The sequence below is a fragment of the Lathamus discolor genome, chromosome 19, assembly GCF_037157495.1.
Source record: "Lathamus discolor isolate bLatDis1 chromosome 19, bLatDis1.hap1, whole genome shotgun sequence".
In the NCBI taxonomy this organism is placed as follows: Eukaryota; Metazoa; Chordata; class Aves; order Psittaciformes; family Psittacidae; genus Lathamus; species Lathamus discolor.
The window spans coordinates 3824620-3849709 of record NC_088902.1 but is presented as its reverse complement, the minus strand read 5'-3'; the positions used below and the strand labels follow the sequence as shown (position 1 = coordinate 3849709).

The 25090-nt window shown below is 46.5% G+C and overlaps 1 protein-coding gene across 5 annotated transcripts in view; it reads right to left on the bottom strand.

The window, feature by feature from the left end:
* MAGI3 (membrane associated guanylate kinase, WW and PDZ domain containing 3) overlaps nucleotides 1–23363 on the bottom strand; it is a 75690-nt gene extending 52327 nt beyond the window's left edge. For all 5 annotated transcript variants that reach the window (XM_065698336.1, XM_065698337.1, XM_065698338.1 and 2 more), the window contains exon 1: nucleotides 23001–23363. In XM_065698336.1, the coding sequence (XP_065554408.1) occupies nucleotides 23001–23322 (322 nt within the window). In that variant the 5' untranslated portion in view covers nucleotides 23323–23363. The remainder of the gene's footprint in view (nucleotides 1–23000) is intronic.
* Between the last annotated feature and the right edge of the window lie 1727 nt (nucleotides 23364–25090).

The following is a 25090-nucleotide window of genomic DNA, read 5'->3' as shown; positions in this document are numbered from 1 at the left end:
CAGGGAGTCCTACTGCATCCCATCACAACTCTTCACTGCAGAAACCCAGCTCCACAGCAAAGAGAATCAGAGCAATTAACTTTGTGTGATCGCATCAGTGGTGCGGACTCATGAGCTCCAAAGTGAGTCATGGGAATGGTTGAAGTCACCACCACTGAAAGCTACAGCTCATTCAGAAGAGCTGTCACAGGAGCCCAGACTGGTTTGGGTTGGAAGGGACCTTAAAGCTCACCCAGTTCAAATCCCTGCTGTGGGCAGACACACCTTTCCCAGCCCAGGTTGCTCCAAGCCCTGTCCAACCTGCTGTCAGCACAGCCGTGCGCTCACCTCCACTGTTTGGCATAATTTCTAATACCCTCAGGCAGCTGATGCTGACATCTGCTCCTTGTTACCTGCACTCCAGGAGAACCAAGGCAGAGAGGTACACAGGGTCACAAACTGCTGCGAGCAGTGCAGTGAGCACCCACCTGCCCATGCTTGCTCCTCAGCATCTGGGACCCACCAGCTCCTGCCTGGCTTCAGACCAGCATCCAGTAAGTCTTTAAACATTCAGTTCATCATTGCCTGTGTCTGTTGACGTGGAAGCCAACCCACAGTGTGCTTGAAACACTCCACAGAGTAGCACAGCCAGCAGGAGCATGAAGAGGTTCACACACACCTCATCCAAAGAGGTTTCAACACAGAGACAGGCTCCTTAACCTTGCTACTCCTTGAGAGCAGGTCTGCACGACAAATGCTCAGTGACCGAGGGCAGACAGACTGTAACGAGGCATCATCAAGATAAAAGTGTTTTATCAACCCAACTTGAAATGCAATTATGAAACCACCCATTTGCAGCAGCGATTCAGCCGACATAGTGTTTTTGCAGATGAGCCTGCTCTGAAATACAAGCTTCATTAAGCTTTAACTAATTACATCCCCTGTCCTAACTGATCGTTCACAATTTATTTTTATGGTCATGCAGGCAGAGAATCTGCAACATAAAGAAGGAACCACTATGCTGAAGCAAAACAATGCAGTAGCTTTAAATTTACAGGAGGATATAGGTATTGAAGAGTTCCAATTTACTGAAAAAATTGGCTTCATTATTGTTCCCACTCTAAAATGTCCCATAAATAGAAGTGTTTGGACCCTGGAGGACTCAGAAAAACACACTGGTGAACTAAAAGTGATTTGGGAAATCAAAGAGTTGAACAATTCCTATTCTACAGATTAAGCACGCACAAAATGACAAAAATAGACAACTCCATTCAAAGAATAAACCTCAACTATTAGATTCCTACAAAACTGGCCTATTTATCCCCAAAAGTACCATTATTATAACCTAGTTAGACATTTTTTTTCTCCTGAGCAACACTAGTAGCAAAAAATTAAAAGATTCAGTTGCACTGTGCACATTTGAGTCCCCATTTCAACACTTGCTTTGTCTCCCCATAAAGAGCATCTACTGAACTGGGAATTAATTATTTACTGTACTCTGCTTAATAGCAAGTGGGAAAGAAAAGGAAAAAAGAGGCAAACACATAGGTTAGTCATGAGCATGCTGAGGCTCTGCCATCACCAGGAACCCTGAGCACAGGGCTCCAGTCAATGCCATAACGTGGGTCTTCACAAGGGCCAACATCGGCACTGGGGAGAAACTGCATCCTGGTAGAAGGACTTCTCCTACCCACCAGCTACACCGCCCCACAGCCACCGAGCTGCTGCTACATGAGCAACACCAACACCCAAGGAAACACAAAAGGAAACACAGTATAGTGGGCAGGTAAGGAAATAAAGCAGAGCTTGCCATTTAAAGGGTAGATGTGGAGCAAGGTGACCTCCAACATGTCAGCAGCAAAGCCCAAGGTCTGAACACTATCGTAGAGTTCCAAACCTGAACAGTCACCTTCCCCTACAGCTGTGTCTTTTGCCTTAGCATCTCCTGGGAACAAGGACTGAGCCTACCAGGACATGCAGCTCAGATTTTGATAGTATCCTTAAGGATACTATAATTTATCGTAGCCAATGTGCCATGTTGTGGTACATACATAATACATTCAGAGTAGCACCACTGAATGCTTTCAGTCTTAATGCTGAATGGAAAACCCTGTTATCCCAGAGTATGCTAAGATAGATGGTCATCAACGCCTCCAAATGCATAAGCACATTTCTGGGCTAAAGCCTGAACCCAGCCGCCCAGTAATCAGATAAACAGCACAAGGAACACGTAACTCCTTGACCTGACTACACAACAGCACTGGGACAATCAATAAATACTCTCGGAGGCAGGAAAGGCTACACCCAACATGGAAAACACGTCTTGGTAGAGAGGTTTATGCTTTATGCAGATTCGTAACATAGAATTACAGAATCCCAGGTTGGAAGGGACCTCAAGGATGATTTGGTCCAGCCTTTGTATTGACATAACCTGCATGGCATGTGCAGCTTATATGCACTTGACAATACCAATTAAAATAACATTAAAAGAATTAAACCCCTTAGACTCCTTGTTACATTATCAAACAAGTGTTTCCAACATCTTGCACAACACAGAAAGTTTTTATTCCTTATGTCTTCCTGCACTGTCCTAACAGCATCTTGCACATGTAAAGGCCAGAACCATGGAAGAAGCTTTTTCTCAAGAACAGCAGCCAGTGAGCAAACCCAAACCCAACTAACCAGCACCTAGTCAGCAGCTGTTCCCTTCCAGGAATTCCTCACATCCCTATGCACCAGGTCCGGTTCATCGTAAATCTGCGCCCAGGGAACTTCCCATGGGGCTCTGAGCACCACTGCAGCCATGTCCAGTTCCCAAAGCCATGCCGGGAACGTTCAGCATTTACCCTGAGAATCCGTCCGCATGCTTTCCCATCCCTTGTCTGCATGGAACATGGCCAAACCAGCCATTTCACCAGAGCGGCACCTGTGGAACTGAAATGTTAATTGTGTATTTCATCGGTACATCTCTGATCTAATAAATCCCAGTACAACCACGTGCTAAACAGCACTGTTCACAATGTACGCGCTTTCTCCAAATTTACTCCTTGTCCTGTTATTACCTGCGATGAGTAATGGGTCCGAAAACCAGAGTCATGCTGTTCTGTTGGACAGCAGGGGCAAGACAGGGGTTGAAGAGGGTGAAAAGGGAAGGGTGACGCCAAGCCCATACTCATTTACTTTTCTAATGAGGAAATAAAACAAGAGGCACTGCAGAAGAGAATTATTCCAGAGGGCAGAGTGTTGTAACTGCAGCCACAGCTCTAAATTATATAGCCAGAAGGTCAGAGCGATCTTTATCTTCCTCCTTTGCATGCACTCACCCATAGATACAACAATGGCAACTCCACTCCAGTAACAGAATTAGCATTAAACTTTAAAGGTTAACTTTAAATGGCTGATGTATTTTTTGTTTTTCACTTCCTGTGCTATGCTATTGCTGGCTAAACATAGTCATGTAATAGCAGGTAAAAACCCCACAGCACTACTGATTATCTTCCTCCACTGACAGCTGAAGTTGGATATCCATGGTCATTTAAATTACGATGCATCCCATGCTTCGAAACCAGAAACGTTCACATTTTGCTAATAAAGGGTTAAGGAATTTAAGTCAGTTCAACTGACCTTGGTATGACTTACCCACAACACTGTCAGCTCTTCAGCAACACAGATGGTGGACCTGATGCTGCCAATGGTTTAAGCTCAGAAAATGCTTCTATTTTTTTAATTATTATTATTATTTCCCCATGCTGCGTTTACTGTTTCACATTTGCCTCTGACTGCCAAGGAATTGTTCACTAATTGCCATGGGATTCATTCTGGGAGTACACAGCTGGGTACTTGGTCATGCAACAACTGCTTCTCAGCATTTCTTCTTCTTATCAATAGCTCATAAGGAAACAGTCTCAACAGAGGATGTCAGCCAGTGTATGGAAAGAGAGCAGTTATTAAAATAGAACTTTTCAGAGTAATAATAAACTCATGTCTTATAGAATGGAAAGTCCACCTAGAGCAGACATGAAATGGGTAAGAGATGTTCCAATATCCTCATCGCAAGGCATTTATTAAAGATTGCTGCTGCTTAGGAGAAGCACATACGGGGAATTATACACTCCTGGAATCACACCTTCTGCAAGGTCTGGCCTTCCAACCTCTTCTCAAGCACCTCCTGATGAGTGACCACAGAGTCAGATGTCTTAGGACCAAAGGCACTTAGTTCCCTCAGCCACCAGAACATAGAATAATAGAATCACAGTGCCCAGCTACTTTGAAAAGATGCATTTGCTGCCTCTCCTCTGCACTTTATCTGCTAAATAATACCAAGCTAAAAACAAAAACCAAAAAAACACCAACCCCCAAACCAACGAAAAACCACCAAAACAAACCAAAAAACCAACCAAGCAAACCAGGAAAGCCATAAAATTCCCAAAGAAAGAGATTTTACAAAATCTTGTCTTTGGAAGTGCTTCTGCAATGCAGTTTTTAGCACACCCGCGCTTGAGAAACTGGCAGAGCACAAAAGGGCAAATAACCCGTTCATTCAAAGGATAACTCTAGTTTTCATTACTAGAATTTACTGAACGTTAAAGAAAACTCGCTCTTTCATTGTCACCTACGTGAACTTCTGAGCACAAAACACAGATCAGATCTGCAGCAGATGAACTTCCAGCTGGCACTTGTTAGCATGTTACCTATGGAGAGGTTATTCCACATGGGGAACACCATAGCTGCATTTCCAATTCTTTTAGCTTCAGAACAAACTTCTTCCACTACTTTAAAACATTCTATAAACTAGAAGTAGTTGAAGCAGAGCTGAAAAGCAAGGATAGCAACTCCACAGCGAGATGACTGCTGTTTTCATATTCACCTCATGCTTTCCATCATAAACCCCATACAACAAAGCCACATACAACCCTATGTAAAAGCCCAAACCATCTGATTTTAGAAAGCTTGCATGGGCCATGGCTGCAGTCAGATACAAACGCACGTATCACTTCACCGAGCCACCTACTCTCCCTTGTGTACAATAAAGGGCCACAAAACAGACATATTAGGAGTGAACAAGAATCCAAGTCTAAAGAACAGGGCAGAAAATAACTGCTCCCCAGCAGATGTTTGCAACAACTGTGCAGATGATAATCTATTAGATTCAGTGATTAACTTTCACCAGTTGCTTTCTGTTTCATTTCTGCCCCTGAAAGTTCAGCACATGGTAGGTGGTGTAAGCAAAATAATAATGTTTGTAGAGGCTATGACACAGAAAGTGTCCTCCAGCTACAATGACAAGTTTCACTGCATTCGGAGCGCTCAGCTCTTGGATTGAGGTGCATTCAGCTCGGGAAGCTCGCCAGTCATCATCTTGATGCAGCTGGCACCAAAGGCTGAGCTCATTTAGATCTGCTTAAAGAGCTCACTAAATTCAAGACTGACACAGAAATGGAATTCTCATAAGAGAGCACTTCAAATAAAGAGACAGCTTTGAAGGCAAAGCCAAATCTAATTTCTGTTCTCAATTCACAATCAATCAGAAGGCAGCTATGGATGAACACCCCAACAGGAAAACCCAAGCTGACAGCACAGTAGGGTTTTTTCCTGTATTCATTGCATCATTCACTTTTCTGTCATCCTTGTCTGACCATACAGGTTCTGCACTAACCTCTTTGAAATGCTTTACTATCGCCAGAGCACAGCAGATATTTCTGTCAACCACAATAGATACTTTTTATTAGAATGGTTCCTTTCTCCTTGCTTGCAGGACACACACATGAAACCTGAAGGTAACGCTTTTAAAAGGTCACTTATTTTTCTTTGAATACAAGTATATGGCATATATCAACTTACCAAGATAATAAAACATACAGCCAGATGATGAAAAACTACCCCACACCTGCGATCATAAGAATTATATCAAGCAAATTTGACAGCAAGTACCCATCCTAACAATATTCATCATCTCACAAAACTGCCACTTGAATGTGGGCAAGATCCTTCCTAATTTTACTCAACATATCCGGTCAGAATCAGGTAGCAACTACACAGCAGTTCTTACTAAACAAACCCACTTAAATTCCAAAAGTCACTGTTGAGGCCTCATTGGAAGCTGTATAGGCACAGCAAAGCAAAGAAACCAAGTATCTTGCTGCTCGAATAAGTAATATGAAACAGAGATTAGCTTGTCTTTACCTGCTAGTTTCTATTCTTAATAAGAGACTATTGGGGCTTTCCTAAAGCACTGTCAGAGCCATCAGGTGAACCCAACGCTGTGTATGTCTGATAAGCAGCACATCGATATGCGCTCAGGAAGCCCAGCACCCTGCATCCTGTGTGCGGCCGAGGGGCTCCTGCGCCACATGGAGTACTACTGGAAAGGGCAACTGCCTCATCTGTTGTTATAAAAACCAATGGATGCCCAGCATGCAGGCTAGGAATACATTTTGAAGAAGAAAATCTCGAATACCCTCCGCTTCTCTGCGGAGGTTTGCAGTTGTGCTGAGCTCCAGCTCTATCTGGAGGCACTGCTTTAGTTTCCTGCATTTGAATCAGATGCACATTGTTACTTCAAAAGCAGGTTTTTGTTTTTATCTCTGCGTATTTGTTAAACCTTACACTTTGCATTTCAAGCTTGTACTGCCAGGTAACAATGAATGCCAATGATCTTTCCAGATCGCTGCAAGCCTGAAGAAAGGGCCCGGTTCCAATGTCCCAGTTTCAATTTCTTTAGGTAGGATAGAAAGTTCTATCAAGGAATGTAAGAGGTATTGTTTTTCTTCACCATTTCCTTAATACCCAGCATCTCTGCAAGCACACACACCAAGAGCAACAGACCTCTTAAGAGCATAGTTCAATTAGAATAAAGAATATTGGATGTATTTGCCAAGAGGCAATAAATAAGGATTTCAGACCAACAAATGTTATGTCCCCCAAAGATGATTCAACAAAGCAGACACTGATGGAAGTCCTTTTTCTCTTTCATTCAGTATAAGAAAAAGCAGTCCACAAAAAGAACTTCCTCAGGTAAAAACCCTTTCACTATTCCCACAGCACGACACTTTGCATTATGCATCCGGGTTTGATGCCTGAATGGAAGCATATCCTATTTTTAGTAGACTTTTAACTGGGATAAAAAGCAGAGAACAGTTGGTAAGTTTCGGGATACCTCGGAAGTTCCCTGTGGGTATACGACACACACTTGCATACGGATACAGGCTGATAAAAAGGGCAACAAAGACCCAAGAATCCCATCCTTGGGGCCACAATTGATGCAGCCTGATGCAGGTTAACTCCTTTCCAAGCAATGGTCAGCACCGCAGTTCAAACAGTAGATGATCTGGAAGGTGGTTTCCATGTTCATTCCATATCCCTGCAAAGGCCTGGGAAAGCCAATACCCTCCTGCTTCCCAACGGCCACACCTGTCTTGCCATGGAATGTGTGCTAAAAATCAGACTGTCACATGGCCCAAGTTCATCAAATTCATACAAATCACGGCACGGTAACAGGTTCTGCAGTCTCCAGAGAGTTCCAGTTCTCAGTACTGGGGATAAGGAACTTCTTGAACAGCACAAACGCTGCTTCTCTGAACAGTAACTGACAGTTGGGATGGCAGACAGCTAATTACAGGAAAACAGCTTTAAATGAAGATCTGTGCAAATCACTCCTCTGTGCTGATGTTTAAAGAACGTGCTAAGAACACTGTTTCAACAATACTAATAGCTGTGATTTATAAATGTTTGTAACTCCAGGTTCAAACCACGAGCAGTGGTGACAAGTAGAACGTTTTCTCCGCCTTCTGCAAGATATTTACTAAGTTAGAAAGATTAATACCAAAGATTCCTATTAATAAGGCTACTCAACCAGCAAAACTAAGCGATAGCGAAGCATTTCACACTTGAGAGACTGGATTAAGAGCAGCCCTGAGGAGAAGTGCTTGGGGGTATTGGGTGACAGAAGCTCTCCATGACCCGGCTTCAGTGTGTGCTTGAGCCCAGAATGCCCGCAGGTGCTGGGCTGCACCCCCAGAGCGTGAGCATCAGCTCAGGGAGGGGACCCTGCCCCTCTGCTGTGCTCTGGGGAGATCCCCCTTGCAGCCCTGATCCAGCTCTGGGGCAGCAGCACAAGAGGGACGTGGAGCTGCTGGAGAGAGGGCAGAGGAGGCCATGGAGATGCTGCAAGGGCTGGAGCAGCTCTGCTCTGGAGCCAGGCTGAGAGAGCTGGGCTGGGGCAGCCTGGAGAAGAGAAGGCTCCTGAAGGGGAGACCTGAGAGCAGCTCCAGTGCCTGAAGGGGCTGCAGGGAACCTGGAGAGGGGCTTGGGACAAGGGCCTGTAGGGACAGGCCAAGGGGAATGGCTTGAACCTGCCCGAGGGGAGACTGAGCTGAGCTCTTAGGCAGAAGCTCTTCCCTGTGAGGGTGCTGAGGTGCTGGCACAGGGTGCCCAGAGAAGCTGTGGCTGCCCCATCCCTGGCAGTGCTCAAGGCCAGGTTGGACACAGGGGCTTGGAGCAAGCTGCTCCAGTGGAAGGATGAGCTTTAAGGTCCTTTCTGAAACAAACCAGTCTCTGATTCTACGATTTTCATTCTGGCTGAGCAGAAAAATGTACCTTTTTCCCCTCAGGTTACTCAATTCTGCAGTGACAAAGCAGCAGGAGATAGAGAGATTAATACTTGAAACCCAAACCTCATTTTGATTCTCTACACTTCACATTGGGGTTAGAAAAGATGCTCCTGGCTAAGCAAGATCCCCATATTCTGACATACGTTGCAGAACAGAGCAGAACAAACCGACAACACGCAGTACAGCATAAACAAGATTCAGCCCACTGCAGTTATTTGCTATTTTGGTGAACATTAAGCACCCTGTCCTAATGAATTCGTTTAAGTACCAGCAGCATCTCCTAATGGGCATTAATTAAACTTCGCATCTCTACCTTCACAAGAGAAAAGTAATTACTCACTGCTGTCCTACAGAGAGGGAAATAAAATCTCCAGGATTAGGGGGTTTTTCTATTGAGTAAGTAGGGCAGACAGGAAAGCCTGCAACACAGAGGCAAGTTGCTGTGGTTCATCATTCCATGACACGAGGAATACTTCAGGCCTTGCATTGCATAAAACTCTTTTCCTGCTGGCCTGTAAATAAGCCACAAGATGGGGTTTAATAATAGAACACAGGTCTGTCAAGGATGGAAGTATGAGTCTTTAAAAGTCCTAAGAGGACACAGCATAAGGCAGTTAGCTGTTACCTCGGATATGTTGTCTTATTTAACCACCAGCTGCCTATACCCATCAACATTTCCTGTCTATCAGTGAACACATTTTATGAGTATTTTAGTCATAAATATGGCATATTAATGCTTCTCTAAGCCACTACTTAAAACAGAAAGTACATGCATGCATGGCATCTGAAGCTGTCGGAGGTCTAGAACAATGGGCAACAGTTTTTACTTATTCATGCAAAACTGTTTAATACAATAGGGCCCAACTCTCGCCATGAAATCAAACCACAGCAATTTTGTCTTCAAGCTTCTGTCATGACCATTCTTTGGCTATACCGAACAGAATGCATTGAAGTTCACATTACAAACACTCTCTTCCGAGGAAACCCTGTCACCCCGAAGCAATGCCAAGGCAATAAATATTTCAAGCCCTGGCTCAGCACAGGGATACCGCATTTGATTACTTCGTGGTACTTCCCCTCGATGGCACTCACAGGACTAAGCAGTTTGCATAAACAAGCTTGCCCTGCACCAAAGCATTCACAATCTAATCTCACTGCAAAGAAGATTAGTGAAATTACTGACCCATAATAATTTCAGCGACAGAGGTAAAAACACTTCCCTGGCACTTTTGGTCAGCTGATTTCCGAGGAATTCTGTAGACCAATAAAGGACGAAACAAGCCATTAAACATCATTCCCTGGGATTAATACAGGGCTCTGCCTCTCTTACATAACAGGATTCTGACATCCCCCCCCCCCGCCTCCAAGTACATGCATTAGGAGGAAATCATTTCTACAAACCTAAAACTTTAGGGCTTAGTTATTTCCTGATAGCCCTGTGGGTTTACAGGAAATAAACTGGATCTTAATCCCCTTGCATTTAATGAGCAGTACCAGCAAACTCCGCTTCTGTCGCAAGAAGGTCACAGTAAACTTGGCATAGAACCAAAACAAAGGTGCGCACACCGGCAATGAAATCTTAAAGAGGGGGAAAGGCTGAGGCACTTCGGGCTTTGGGTGTTCTTCTTGTTGTGAATTTGAGCATTTTGTGCCAAAATGCTTAAAAAATCCCCCTATGTCATAGAATCCTAGAATCAAGTGGGTTAGAAAAGACCTTTAAGATCATCAAGTCCACATCCTTTGTTTTTTCCCATACAGGTCACTTAGCTCAGGAGGGAAATAATGAGCAGATTGACTTACAACGAGTTCAAATTATTTGTCAATGGGTTTCTGGTTCGGTTTTTAATAATGCCTGGAAAAGAAGTAACACACATGCACCTCTGTATTCAGCTGGAGGAGAAAGCCAGCAGGACACCAGCTGTGCAAACAGAATAAACCAGCCTCATTTCTCCTTCAGTTACACTTTTTGCTGTGATCTTCCAAAAAGTCTTGCAGGGAGAAGTAAAACTGACACAACAGGCCCTCCTGCTTTTTGTTTTGATAGAAGACAGTGCTTTCCCTACCCAGGTTCAGTTTTAAGCTGGACATTGCAACGTGCTGCTTTTCTCAGAAACCAAACTCAGAAACCAAACTGCACACCTAAGGCACTATGGATATTATGGATATTATGGATATTATGGATATTATGGATATTATGGATATTATGGATATTATGGATATTACCATCTATGGTAATATCATCATGGTATGGATATTACCATCTATGGCACTATGGATATTATGGATATTATGGATATTACCACCTCCTAAAGACCAATTACAACTACAGCCACTAGTGAAGAAATGCAACATGTTGTTTTCAAGGCCTGGTTGGATGGAACTTGGAGCAACCTGGTCCAGTGGAAGGTGTCCCTGCCCACAGCAGGCAGCTGGAACTGGATGAGCTTTAAGGTCCCTCCCAACCCAAACCAGTCTGGGATTCCATGATTCCATAAATGAGGCAGTGAACCACCCAGTCCTCTAAAGATTCTTTACACCTTTGTATCTTTAAGTTCACATTGTGCTTTTGTTTTATGTGATGGTTTTAACAAAGCTGTGTTATCAGTTGCTTCTTAGGTTTCTTTGTAATTTTACTGCCAGTCTTCATCACCACAGGAATTTCATTTTCCATGGCTTCCAAGAATGACTCCTTTATGTTCAACACCAAACCACATTTTTCTTCATAGGATATCAAGAATCAAAACCGGCTTACTTACCTGGATTCACCCAGCTGCCTGATTTCACAAGTTAAGACGTATTTGCACATACTCTAAAGCCTATTCAATCAAATACCTTAGGCTACACTTCAGTTTTTCCTCTGGGAACCTCCTTCATCAGTCCCCAGAGGCTGCACTGCCCTGGTCAGACACCCAGAGCAGTGGGTCTCAGCTTGCCACTGAAGACCTAACATTATCTCCACTAACAACTTACTTTGATAAACTACACTACTGTATTAAACAGTAATGAAGCAGCCTCTTCAGACGGAACTTCTCTCATCTGTTCTTTCATCAATATGAAAGGAGGTTTCTTTCGTACATGTTTCTCCTAGCCTAGTGCAGAACTGGCGCATTCATCACTGTGCAGCACTCCCCACCTCGATGGTGGGATCCTGCTCCGATAGCTCTCAACCAGCACTCCAGACCTGCTGGTGTTCCACTTCGGCACCGAGCTTAGACCCCTGGGCACCCACAGCCATTTCACATGAGCACAGTGAGATCCCTGCCTCTCCTCCAGGAGAAGGAGGATCCAAGAATGTCTGATGCCACAGCTGGAGAGCACTCCAGAAGAAATGAGCCGCTTCCAGGGGCAAAGCCCAAGGCTGATCACAGCCATTTCCCCTCCCCACAGCAGCACATCCCACCCTGCCCACAGAGCACGCAGGAGCTGATGATCCCTTGCAAACAGCAAGCAGATGGGTCCTGGCAGAACGGTTCCTGAATCGCATGCTACGTCCTCACCTGCATGTTAATCCAGTCCTTAACAGAAGGGACATGGTTTGAATCCCAGAACATAATAGGGAACACTGAATTGCTATCAGAATATAACCACAAAACAAGCCTGCTCCAAGGGAAATTAGTTTCTCCCTAAATGTTTTATCAAAAAAAATAAAAAAACCACCCCAAAACCCCAGAAAAAACCCAACCCAAAAACCAAACAACTCTGGCAAAGGCAGCAGGGACATTTCACTGGAAACTCAGCACTAAACACATTTCTTTCTATCCTCTACATTCAAAGCCTGATCTACAAGCTAAGCCAGTACCGATGGCTGGTTTTCAGAGCGCTTTCTGGCAGATGATTGCACAAAGCTCCCAACTTGTACTTTGAAAATGCAAAAAGGCCTTTAGTGTTCTTCACAGCTTAGAGAAGCTGGCCACTGCTGCATACCTCAAAGCACACTTGATTACCAGCAGGTAAACACCACTGGAACATACCAAGCATTCATTTTTATTTCTAGAGACGCAAGATCTTTATGCATATTTGCACTACAAAGAAGTAGAAAGGCTGATGGCCAGGCCTAAAAATGCCTGTGGGCTTTCAGTGGGGTGGGTGAGAAAGGGAGCTTTGGTTTTCTCTTTTAAATGACTACGATGTTTAACCTGTGATACATCTTGAGTTGAAAGCTTCTGAAAGTGTTTGTATGTATGCAAACCCGTAATGATCTGCAGACAGCTACTGAAGGTTGTGAAGCCACAAGCCAAGAATGGAGCGAACATCACCCCAGTTCACACCTTCCAGGTGCTCCAGTAACTGCAAGAAAAGTACCTTCTTTCAAAATGAAAACTCCAGTTCTTTATTTCCTGTTGTTAATAAGCTTCATAAAGCAACCCTGGACATGGCCAGGGTGTATCCCACATCTGCAGTTATTTCTTCTTGTGGTGGTCCTTGGGCAGGCATCCTCCATCATGGTGGCAGCTCTGGGCACACCACACTCAATGCTGGCACGTGTGAGGCACACTGGGGTGGCTGTGCACAGTAGGATGTGTTCAATGTGTCCAATGTCACACCTGAACAGCCAGGAAGCACACTACAGCAGAGATATGACCAACACACCCTGCAAAGCAAACATTTCAGGCTCCACCAGGCCAGAGCTTGCCAAATGGTGCAAAGTTTGATGGTATATGGGGATCATACTAGAGGAAATGTGAACATCTGTGCCTTCCCCACACAGTTATTGATTAGCACACACAAGTCACTAGCGTAGTAAGTGTTAAAAGGCAAAGTTCAATTACTGAACCTTGTTCAGCCCGACTCCAGTGACTGCCCTGGCACACCACGTGCCTGCAGATGCATTTCCTGCCATCAGGGTTAAAGCCTCATACTCTGCTGTGAGAGAAGGAGCCACAAACTCTTAATCCTGCTCTTTTGTACCATTATTGCATATTCTCATTTCTCATACTCATTCCCTTTGTGCTGTAATTCCAACTTTCTCTGTCTTGCTGCACAAGAGTTTTTCCAGGCTGGTGATCCCCTCCTTTGCATCTCCCCTACTTCTGTGTCTCCGAGATAAGGTGAGCAGTCATCCTCGAAGCACTCCTTGGTATTATATGCAGAATTTGGCAACACCAACTTGTGACTTGCACTTCCCGTGTTCGCCACTGGATCCAACCTGCCATGCATGTGTTGGCTCAACAAGATGATGCTACCGGCTTGTTCTGAACACCCAGTGCCAAAGATGGTCCTGGATGGTCCCAGCCTCACCAAACCAACAAGCGCAATGCAGCTATTGTTGCAGTCAAGATTTTGGGTTAAGTTCTAGGGCAATACTAGAATATAGTAGTAAAACACTACTGGATTTGTAAGAAGGCATGGTCTCAATTTCCAAATGCAGTGGATTAAAGAAAAGACAACTTCAGTAACAGACAATTCACACAACCACATTAACCTTGTTGATTGCCTTTCCCATCTTTTGGAAAGAACACTTCATTATCATACATACAGATGACACATTTCTAGACACAAAACCCAGAACACTTCTGATGTTTATCTAACATCCACAATCCATATTCATAAGACACCAGCTGTTAGTCTGATTGTATTTATTGCCAGAAGTCAGTAACGAAATGGCACTGAAGTAGAACACGGTAAGAATCAGCATTCAAGTGCACTATGATCTGATAAGCTGGAATTCAAACTGGTTTTATACAGGTAACTGAAGAGATATGGCAATCCAGAGCTTAGAGGAATTGACTTTTTAACCGTATCTGAGGAAAATAACATACAATGCATCAGTCTATACAAACTAGACTACTGTTCAGCAAGTGAAGAGGGGCACGGGATGGATAGTAATCACGCTAGTGATTTTCAATTTGAAGAAGTTAACATTTAATTGAGAGCAAACAACAATTCAGGAAAAATTACAGGCTTGAGAAACATCCATATTGAAAAGCAGCTTTAAGGAAGCATTTTTAAAGGTAGCTGTGAAAACACACTGTAAAAGCTCAGTCAGAGAAAGCCCAGAGTTATGTCTAACAACCTTAGTGTGCTTTGCAATGAAATTACATTTCCATGTAAGATCATTACTTTAACATGGAGATGCTGCGAGGGTTGGAGCAGCTCTTCTGTGGAGCTAGGCTGAGAGAGCTGGGCTGGGGCAGCCTGGAGAAGAGAAGGCTCCGGAAGGGGAGACCTGAGAGCAGCTCCAGTGCCTAAAGGGGCTGCAGGAAACCTGGAGAGGGGCTTGGGACAAGGGCCTGTAAGGACAGGCCAAGGGGAATGGCTTGAACCTGCCTGAGGGGAGGCTGAGATGAGTTCTTAGGCACAAGCTCTTCCCTGTGAGGGTGCTGAGGCGCTGGCACAGGGTGCCCAGAGAAGCTGTGGCTGCCCCATCCCTGGCAGTGCTCAAGGCCAGGTTGGACACAGGGACTTGGAGCAAGCTGCTCCAGTGGAAGGTGTCGCTGCAGGGGTTGGAGCTGGATGGGCTTTAAGGTCCCTTCCATCCCAAACCACGCTGTGATTGTATGATTTGCATATGACAAAAATAAAGCACGGTGACATGAGCTTGAAGACTGCTATGATTGTATTTTATATTGAAAGCTACACCTAAACTAATTGTAGACCGTGGCTACGTGCAACCACCCCTATTCTGCATCTTAAACAGCAGCACTAAGGGACAGCTTGTACGTAGGTTTTAAATGCCAGTGTGGGAAAAGTAAGAGACACTGCAGCATCGCTTGACTTGCTGCACCCATTGACCAATGTCCTTTTCTCCAATAGTGTCTTTAGAGTCTCCCTGATACCACACTCACACCTTCCCTAGGATACTCCCTTTCTCACCAAAAGGGTACCCTCTTGCTTTTAAAACTGATTAGCTTGGAAGGTCACCCATCGGATTCAGCAACTGCTGGTCTGTCACCTGGGAGCAGCTCCTGTTCCCCCTATGACCCGCAGAGAGCCCAAAAAAGATTAACACAGATTCCACTAGTAATTAGCAACTGAGAGGATGAATTAGTTAAGATTCTGTTTTCCATGATTGTGTAACAGATCAATACAAGTCTGTAATCTTCCTACTGCATTTTCCATTCACCTTCTGTTCAGCAGAACTAAACAAGGCATTTACACTCAAATACAAAGAGCTCGTATTTTTCTTAATCCAAATCTAGTACTCTCAGGAATACTGTTGCTTTGAAGAAGGAAGTTGTTCCCATTCAGGGAACAAGATGTGATTTAACTTACACTCCATGAATGTGACCAGACACTTCTTAAAAGGAAGAATCATGAATTAAAAACAAGAACCAGAAGAATGAATTCCAAGACCTGAAAACAGAGCAACGATCAGAACTGGAGCAAGTTTTTCAGCTGTTAATTTGAATGCACAATAATTGTGATAGTTTAACTTTTTGGTTGGTATTCTTGGTTTTGGGGTTTTTTTTTGTTTTTTTGTTTTTTTTTTTAGGAATGATCACCTAAAGAATACCTCAAAGCAGACATTTCAGTGCTAAAGGAGGACAGTGCATAGCAAGTTAGACAAGCACAGCTTGTTCGCTGCAGGGGTTTTCTAAAAAGACGGGTTTGGTTTGAAATGTCTTTGCTTAATAAAAAGAAAATGAACATTCTTAAAAAAAAATAATAAAATAAATAAGGAAATTGTATCTTTTGAGTGATAAACCCAGCCATTTTCTACATCTAACCAGCATTTCTTTAAAGCCAGCCAAGAACGCAAGAGCAATACTTAGACAAAAATAATGAAGACCAAATCTGCTCTTGAAATCATGGCTGCTAATAAAGCCTCGTATTTATTTTGTTCTTGGCTCGCTCACATAGAACAGAAAACCTCCTGCCATTGAAGAGTAATGGCAAAATTAGTTTCAAGGATTTTAAACAAGTTCCATGCTGGCATGGAAGCCTAAGCTTTTGTCTTTTAATAGGAAAGCAACAGACGTGGATGCAAGAATTTCAATCCGAACTGTCTACCTGAATGAGAAAACTTCCTTCCAGGAATAACTGGAATACAAGTGTTTGATTCTTCAGTCCTAGTGAAAATCTCACTCCCCTAAAGCAAAGGACACAGGAGGTGGGTTTGGAGAACACCAACTGCACCATCTGCTCTGCCACCAGCTCCAGGTAAATGCTGACTTTACCCCACACTGTTCTGCTGAGTCTCTCCTGAGAGACACCGATGAATGGTACAAGGAGGAGGATGGGCTCTCCTGAAGGAAATAAAGAGGTGCAAAATAAAACCATGGTGTTAAGCAGCACACTAGGAAATCCACGAGGCCCTGTTACCATTTGAAACCAGCATGCCAAGAAAGAGCAGAATAATTAAAGCACATTTAGGGTGTAATCATTAACACAGTACTCATCACAGTAAAATTTAAACAATGAGTATGTGAAAGGGAAAGGCAGTATGTTCTATGCCAAGAATAATATGTTTATATAAAGATGGATGTGAGAAACAAGATTATAAATTACATGCACATACTCACACCCATCCCTTGGCAAGTGCTTGATAGTCCTCTGCGTTCACACATCTGAGATGCAAGCTAATAGCTTTTTGTGCAAGGCAGCTCTCTCAAACTGCTATAAGGACACACACTGCTACTGCTGATGCTTTAGAGAAATGACAGCCTCCAGCAGGAAGCATTTCTTGCTCAGTTTCCTAAGAGTGCACATCTGTCTTCTGCCCAGTTTCATGAAACTGGGGTACCCTACACATTCGTTACAGCAACCCTGTATGTTTTGGGCTTTTCTTAGTGTGGCAAATCAAATCAACCTTGCCTTCTATAAAAATGGATCTGTTCCCAATGCACTCTAGAGCAGGGAGGGCAGTTTTGCACACAAGCATCCAGCAGCCCCTCACCTATCATGCATCAAGGACCGAGGGACCCAAGCTGGCTGCCTCAGGTTCTCAGACCAGAGTAACACATCAGTGTGTCTGATCGCCAAGCTGGCCTAATGCCAGCTTCCAGAGAAACACAGAACTAGGGTAATGCCTTTCCACCGACAGGCAGAATGATCCAAGTGTGTACTCAGAGCTCTGTTTTAACACGGCACATTTAGATTTCATCCGAGTTTGTGAGAACAGCCTCAGAGTGCAGCATGCTCTCCTCCCTGCCTTAATTGCCAAACATGCAAATGTTTACCCCCACATGGAGGTTTTGTACCTACTTCAAGCACAAGAGAAAATGTAAATGAGTCTTACATACTCAGCTTGGAGTATTAAGTCTCGAGCGCTGAATCTGAGTCACTGTATTTGTCACCACCACTTTCATTCATTCTGCTTCAGAGAAGGGACCCCCATACACATGACTTCTAAACACTGCCATTAACTCCTATTGGTAAAGGGAGGCATTTGGGATCAATCACCACACAATTTTACCACCACATGAGGAAACGCATCCTGCAGTTAAGTTGTTGTCTTGTAAGTCTGCACTAGATTTTGATCAGGAGAGCATTTTGGTAAGAAAAGGCCTTGCTAGCTTCAGGACCTGCAAGTCCCAAGAGCATTACATGAAAGATACTGACTCGGAAAAATTAATTTGGTACCCAGAAGTTCAGAACTACCTCCACCTGTCAATCACCTCTTTCTCTGCACTGTACTTCAAGCACAGCAATAGATTAGAAGCAGTTCGAGCTCCCAGGTCGAAAGGTTGAGTGCACACAAAGCAGCAAGGTGCATCAGCTTTGGACTGGGGAGTACTTTATGTATTGCCAACTGCATGAAAGACTGAAAAAATAAAGATCCCCCGAGCTGTGTGAGCATGAGCTGAGAAGTCCTCCATGGAGGGAAAAGAACATCAAAGGCATAACTGACATCTGACTGCAGCGAGGCAATCCAGCCTGGAGATAATGAATAAATGCCCCATTTGGAGGAAGAGCTCCAGCCACAACTGTGGAAGTCAGCTACAAAACAAGTACATAGGACATCGAGGTTTAGTAGTTCCAGAAGCACTGAGACTGTTGAAAAAGAAAGATAACAGTCTAAAGGGAACTCTTCATCATTTTAAACCTTGCTGCATTTTTCTGATTAAAGATCAGTTTGACACAGTGGAGCCAACATGCATTCTCTCAACCAAGGGACAAAACTATGAGCTCTGGAAGAGTTCCTCAAGTGGAAGAGCTACAAGACTCTGCCCATTACTTCCCAGATGCTAGTTATAGTGGCCATGAAACCATAATAATTGCCACAAAGTAGATGTATTCAGCAAAGCTCCTTAGTTTGGAAGGAAAACACATTCCTTCCTACGCAGTATCTGGCAACTCCGACTGCTGCAAGAGGAACTTGCAGATCAGTAAATTTTCTTACTTTAAGCCTGCAACCTAGTTTTGATGTATTTTGGCTACCATATTGCTATGAAGAAGGTATTCAAAGTTGCACTGATGAGTATTTTAGCAAGCAGGCTCACCTGCGCACACAACCATCTTTCTGGCTAAATCTGAATGATACATGCAACTAGTAGATACCCTCAGAGGATGAACTAAACCAAAACGCTTTAGTCTTTCCTTAACTGAAATAAAAGAACCTGCAGCAGTGCCAGCTAGTTACAAGTCTAACACACTAACCCTGGTAACACTGGGCAGGGAAAGTCGTCAAGCCACATGGCAGCCATCATTTGGATGCATGTAAACAGGTGATTAGCTCCAAACCAGCACCTCCTGAGTGTGGCTATAATACAAATTGCTCTTTATAATGAGCCAGCCCATATTAGTGCACATACTAGTACCCCACTGCTCAAAAAGCCTTCTTTCTCTGTACTGCTGCTTTGCGCATCCAATCAAGATGATGATGAATTAGGCAAGAAGCGAGGTTATAATCTCAAACATCAACTAGAATGAAGGGATATTTAACTTTTGTTCAGACAACTCAGATCCCAGTATGAGACCAGTTGTACTGGCAGAGCTTGAGACCAGCCTTCTGCAGACTTTGCTATGTCAACCCCTACCAATACTGGAACTGAAGATTTTCCAGCTCACCTGCAAACATCTGGGGCAGACCTTGTCTGTGGCATGGCTGTGGCATCGATGACACTCATCTCCAGCCTGTGGCACACTGAATCCCGGACTGGTTTGTGTTGAAAGGACCTTAAAGCTCATCCAGTCCCAATCCCCAGCCACAGGCAGGAACACTTTTCACTAGGGCAAGTTGCTCAAAGCCCCATCCAGCTTGGCCCTGGCAACACTGGTCTTGTTCCCCATCCTCAGCAAGGAAAGAGAAGGACAAAATTCTGCATCAACAAAATGGTCCATCATTTGTGATGTGCAGTTAACAGATGGCATTCAGATTAACATTCGTATCTTTCAAGTGTCTTATCAAACAAGGCTAAACAGCATCTTGCAATTTCCATTTTAAATTTTCTATGAGATTGCTAGAAGTATCACAGACAGATTTTACTGCTGTCAACTAAAGCTGTTGCTGCCTTTAATGAAGGAATAGATCCCTACTCGAAATAAAGCAGTCCAGTCCCCTGATATGCTGTTCAAGGCTATCAGGGCACCTGCACAGAAAGAAGTCTCTTTCACCTTCACCTGGAAGACAGAGGCAGCTCTCAAACACCAAAGCTGCCTTTCTAAAATGCAGGCACAGACCATAAGTGCCTTATATAAATTCTAAAATTCAGTGACAAGACAAATTCCGCACTGTCACAGTGAAGAACCCTGAAGTTGGATCCTTCTCAGACTTGCGTCCCAATAGCATTCAAATCTGAAGAGCCATTGGGCACATGAAGGCGTGCTGGCAGACACTCAATGCCTTTCAACATGACACTTCATTTGACAGAGAGCAGTTTTGACTGGAGAGAAGTATAAAACAGAGGATCCTAAGAAAACCAGTAATGCAATGACAGGTCTCTGAGAACTCAGACATACTGCAAGCTCACCATGGACCACCAGCCCCCCAGCCCTCATTCCCTTCACCACCACAACCCTGCACATCTTCCCAGCCACTTTCCAAAGATCAGCAAGTCTGGATTGCTCTGGATCACAAGGGGTGGAATGGAAGCCAAATTCAAAGTCACAGGTCTTTGCAGAGAATGCCTTGTCAACAACTTTCCTAATTACATATATCCTAACTGGAATACTGCCACTGAGCGCTGCTGTGGCAACCTTGCTGAGAAAACAACCAAGAGAAACAGTATGCTTTAAAATCCTGTATTTAAGGACACTAAGTCTAACACAGAAAATTACTGCAAAACTCATCTGATGTGGTAAATAAGCTGGCAATATTTTCCAGTATGGGAAAAATTACTGGATCTGAAGCTTTAGTTTGATTCGTTCCAAAAGTTATATAAAAGTCACCATAAAAATGCTAGTTCTCTTCTTACAACTCAACCTACTGTTCAGTTTACAAGCTCTGGATGAGTACATTAAACAGCACAGGTCTTTGCAAGACTCCAGCAGTAGCTTCCTTCTGTCGAAAACATTGTTCCTGTGTTTTAACCAGTTACTAATCCACAGGGGAATTCTGCTCTTATCTTTTGGCAGCTACACTGCCACACAACGCTTACTCGCCGAGAGCTTTGCTCAGGGTCTGGCATTGCCTTGTTGAAAGCCTATTTGAAAATCCACCACACCAAAATACTCAGATTTGATTAAACCAACCAGTGAACCTTTAAAAACTACAGACTTCTAAAAAGCAACCCCAACAGTTTCATTCTAAGCTATATTTTTAGCCAGCTTGCTGTAATCGGAAGTCAGTCCTGTTGATCTTCCAGACACTTTCTCCACCTCTTACCCTCTTCCACACCACCAGTGATTTAAGGGACGAGCAACCCACTGGCCTTTGGTGGCTCATATCTGGAGCTCCTGATGAACATCATCTGGCCCTGGCCAATTTCTACTGTTCATTGTATCAATTACATCTAAACTTTCTTGGCCAGTTTTAACTTGACAGCTTGAGACACCTCTCCCTTATGGAAAGTCCCAGTACAGGAATACCCCTATTACCCTCTGTAGTAAACAGAAGGAATTCCTTTGATTATCTAACTATAGATTTATCTTCCATAAGCTTTCTCTTTTTAGAAGAGATTTATTATTATTTTCTATCTTGATTTGCTCCTCAGGATTTTTTTTTTAATCCTCTTATAATTTGCAACTGTTTGTTCTTTTTTATTTTCTTCATTCCTATGGGATTTCCAATTTTGGAACTAAAGACATCTTCCAAAGCCTACCAGGCTTCTGTAGGTGCTTTTAGGGGTGTGTTTGTTTTCCTTCTGCCTTTACTTTGTCTAACAAGCACCATGCATCAGGACCAAGGGCACAGGCTCTATATAGAGGATGACTTTTCAGTAGGGGTCAAACAAGGAAAATCTGATTTAAAATATATATTACCTAAAGTCAAATGACAACCCAGCAGTTACAAAAGAAGTACAAAACAGGCGTTAAAAAAGCTGTATAAGAAGCATTACAGACTTCAGTGGTGGAGCTACCTATTCCAGTTGGGATTCAGAGAGAAGCAGTTTAACAGAGACAGTTTCTCTGTAACACATCGTGCTGAGACCTGGATCCTCTGAGCAAGGAAGCGGTAAATCTGAAGCTCTTTACACTGTGAATCATTAGCTCCTATGACTGCCGGTACCACTATCCAGCATTAACTTGACATTTGACAGGCATGTCGACAAAGATCTTACCGCAATGATCTGATAGTGTTAATTAATTAAAGCGTACTCAAAATTAATCCAAATCTATGGAAGAAGAACACCCAGCGTCTGCTCTCGGGGTTTCTCCCTGGCAAACCAGAAGCCAAGAGGCCAGCGCGATGGCGTTCTCCAAGCCGCGCTCCCGCTCCGCAGCCCTGAGCGCTGCACCCCGCGGGGCCCGGGAAGCAGAGAGCACAGGCACCGCGCACAGCCGCGGACCCGGGACAGCCGGTACCGCGCACCCCTGAAACCGGCGACCTCCGCCCGCCCCGCGCGGCGTCACCCCCGTCCCGAGGCACCGCGCCCCGGGTAGCGCTCGGGAGCCGGAGCCGCCGGGCAGCCCCGCACGGGGAGGGGGGCAGAGGCGGGCGGCAGAGCCCGAGGAGCGGGCGCTCTCCCCGCCGGACAACGGCGCGCAGCGGAACCCCCGGGCTCGGTCACCGGGAGCGCGCCGGCGCCCCTCGGAGGCCAACCCGCTGCCCGTCCCCGACGGGCCGGCGGGAGAAGCGCCGCCCGGAGCCAGGTCGAGCCCCGACGCGGCAGCGGGACCCCCCCTCCGCTCCCCGGTCGCCCCGCTCGGCTGAGGCGCCCTCCCGGGAGCCGAGGAAACTTTCCCAACCCGACAGCCGCCCCGCGGCGCCCCGCCGAGCCGGCGCTCCCGCTGCTCGCCGCGGCCCTCCCGCCGCCCCTCAGGGCGCCGGCGCGGCTGGGCCTATCCACGGCGGCTCGGCGGCGGCGCGGGCAGTGGCGGGGCGGGCCGCGGGTCCTGCGGGCGCGGCGAGGCCTGCGGCGGGCGGCTCACCTGGGCGCACGGTCTTGAGGCGCACGGGCTCCCTGAAGTGCCGGACGACGGCCAGCGTGTCGCGGTGCGTGAGGCCGCTGACGGGGGTGCCGTTCACCTCCAGGAGCACGTCGCCCGGCGCCGGCGCCTTGCCCGAAAGCAGCGCGGGGCCCGGCGCGCCCTCACCGCCCGGCAGCAGGCGGCCTGCCAGGTACGCGAACTCGCCGCGCTCGGCGCCGCCGCGCAGGAGGTCGGGGTCGGGCCCCGCCGGGCCGCCCCACGACACCACGCACTCCTGCACCTTGCTCAGCCAGTGCCGCTTCTTCCGCAGCGTCTTGGACATACCGCACCGCGGGCCGCCGCCGCCCGCCCCGGCCGCGCCTGCCGCCCGACTGCCGCCGCCCCGCCCCGGGCCAGCCCCGCCCCGCCGCGCTCGCCCCGCCCCGCCCGGGGACCCGCCCCGCCGCACGCGCCCCCTCCCCCCCCCCCCCCGCCGCCGCCGCGCCCCGGTCGGGCGGTGCTGGCCACGCCCCTCCCCACGAAGGGGCGGGGGTTGCTCCGTCAGCGCGGCGGGGGGTGGGTGTGGCCGCCCTCGGCCGGGAACAGCCCCTCAGCGGGCGGGCGGGAGACCCCTCGGCGGCGCCCGCCTCAGGCGGGGGTGCTCCTCGGGGAGCGGCCCCCTCAGCCGCGGGTGCCCTCAGCCAGGTTCCGCCTCAGGCACGGGCCCCTTCAGCCGAGTTCCCCCCTCAGCCACGGGCTCCTTCAGCCGAGTTCCCCCCTCAGCCACGGGCTCCTTCAGCCGAGTTCCCCCCTCAGCCACGGGCTCCTTCAGCCGAGTTCCCCCCTCAGCCACGGGCTCCTTCAGCCGAGTTCCCCCCTCAGCCACGGGCTCCTTCAGCCGAGTTCCCCCCTCAGCCACGGGCTCCTTCAGCCGAGTTCCCCCCTCAGCCACCGGCCCCCTCGGGCAAGGTCTCTCCTCAGCCAGTGCCCGCCTGGGCCAGGACCTCTGCTCAGTCAAGATCCGCGCTCAGCCCGGAACCTGCCTGGGTCAGTGCCCGCCTGAGGCAGGGTCTCTCCTCAGAAAGGAGCCCCCTCAGCCGAGTTCCCCCCTCAGCCAGGACCTCCCTTCAGTCAGTGCCCGCCTCAGGCAGGGTTCTCTCATCAATCAGGAGCCCCCTTCAGCCAGGATCTCCCCTCAGTGCCCAGCTCCAGCCGTGCTGCATGGCGGCACTCTGGAGACCCTTCACTGTGGGGTTGAATGGCCACCTTCCCCTGCCGCTGTGCCCGTGGCTCCCCGCACCAGCCCTGTGCTCCTCACCATCCTCCCCTCAGTGCTGCCGTGGGGTGTGCATGCAGCTGCCTCCCGTGTTGGCATTCACTGCCTGCACAGCACAATAGGCGCAATGGCCGCTGTCCACATGGCTGCCATCATTGGAGCCGGATGGTTCAAAGCTGTTCAAACCTTGGGCCAAAGCAGAGGTCAAAACGATGGCTACAATTTAGATATGCCCGTGAAGACTTCTCTGGTTTTGACTGGAAAACGCAACTCCAACACATTTGCTCTCCACGTGAGCTTTTTTATGTATCTGTGTATCAAAGATTCCAGTGTGGCCATTAGCTCAGGCCAGGGACGGATATTACACGCCAGGTATGTGCTATGAAAACCATGGCGTTTGGGAGCACTGCACAGCTGTTTAACAAACGGGAGGGACTCTTCATCAGGGACTGTAGCGATAGGACAAGGGGTAACGGGTTCAAACTTAAACAGGGGAAGTTTAGATTGGATCTAAGCAAGAAGTTCTTCACTGTGAGGGTGCTGAGGCACTGGAATGGGCTGCCCAGGGAGGTTGTGAATGCTCAGTCCCTGGCAGTGTTCAAGGCCAGGTTGGACAGAGCCTTGGGTGGGATGGTTTAGTGTGAGGTGTCCCTGCCCATGGCAGGGGGGTTGGAACTGGATGATCTTGAGGTCCTTTCCAACCCAAACTATTCTGTGATTCTATGGTTCTACAATTCTATAAATGAAACCCTAAAAATTACTGACCACAGGAAAGTTCACTCCAAGTCAGTCACTGCTGTAAAAGCTAAAGATTAATCACAGAATTCCAGACTGG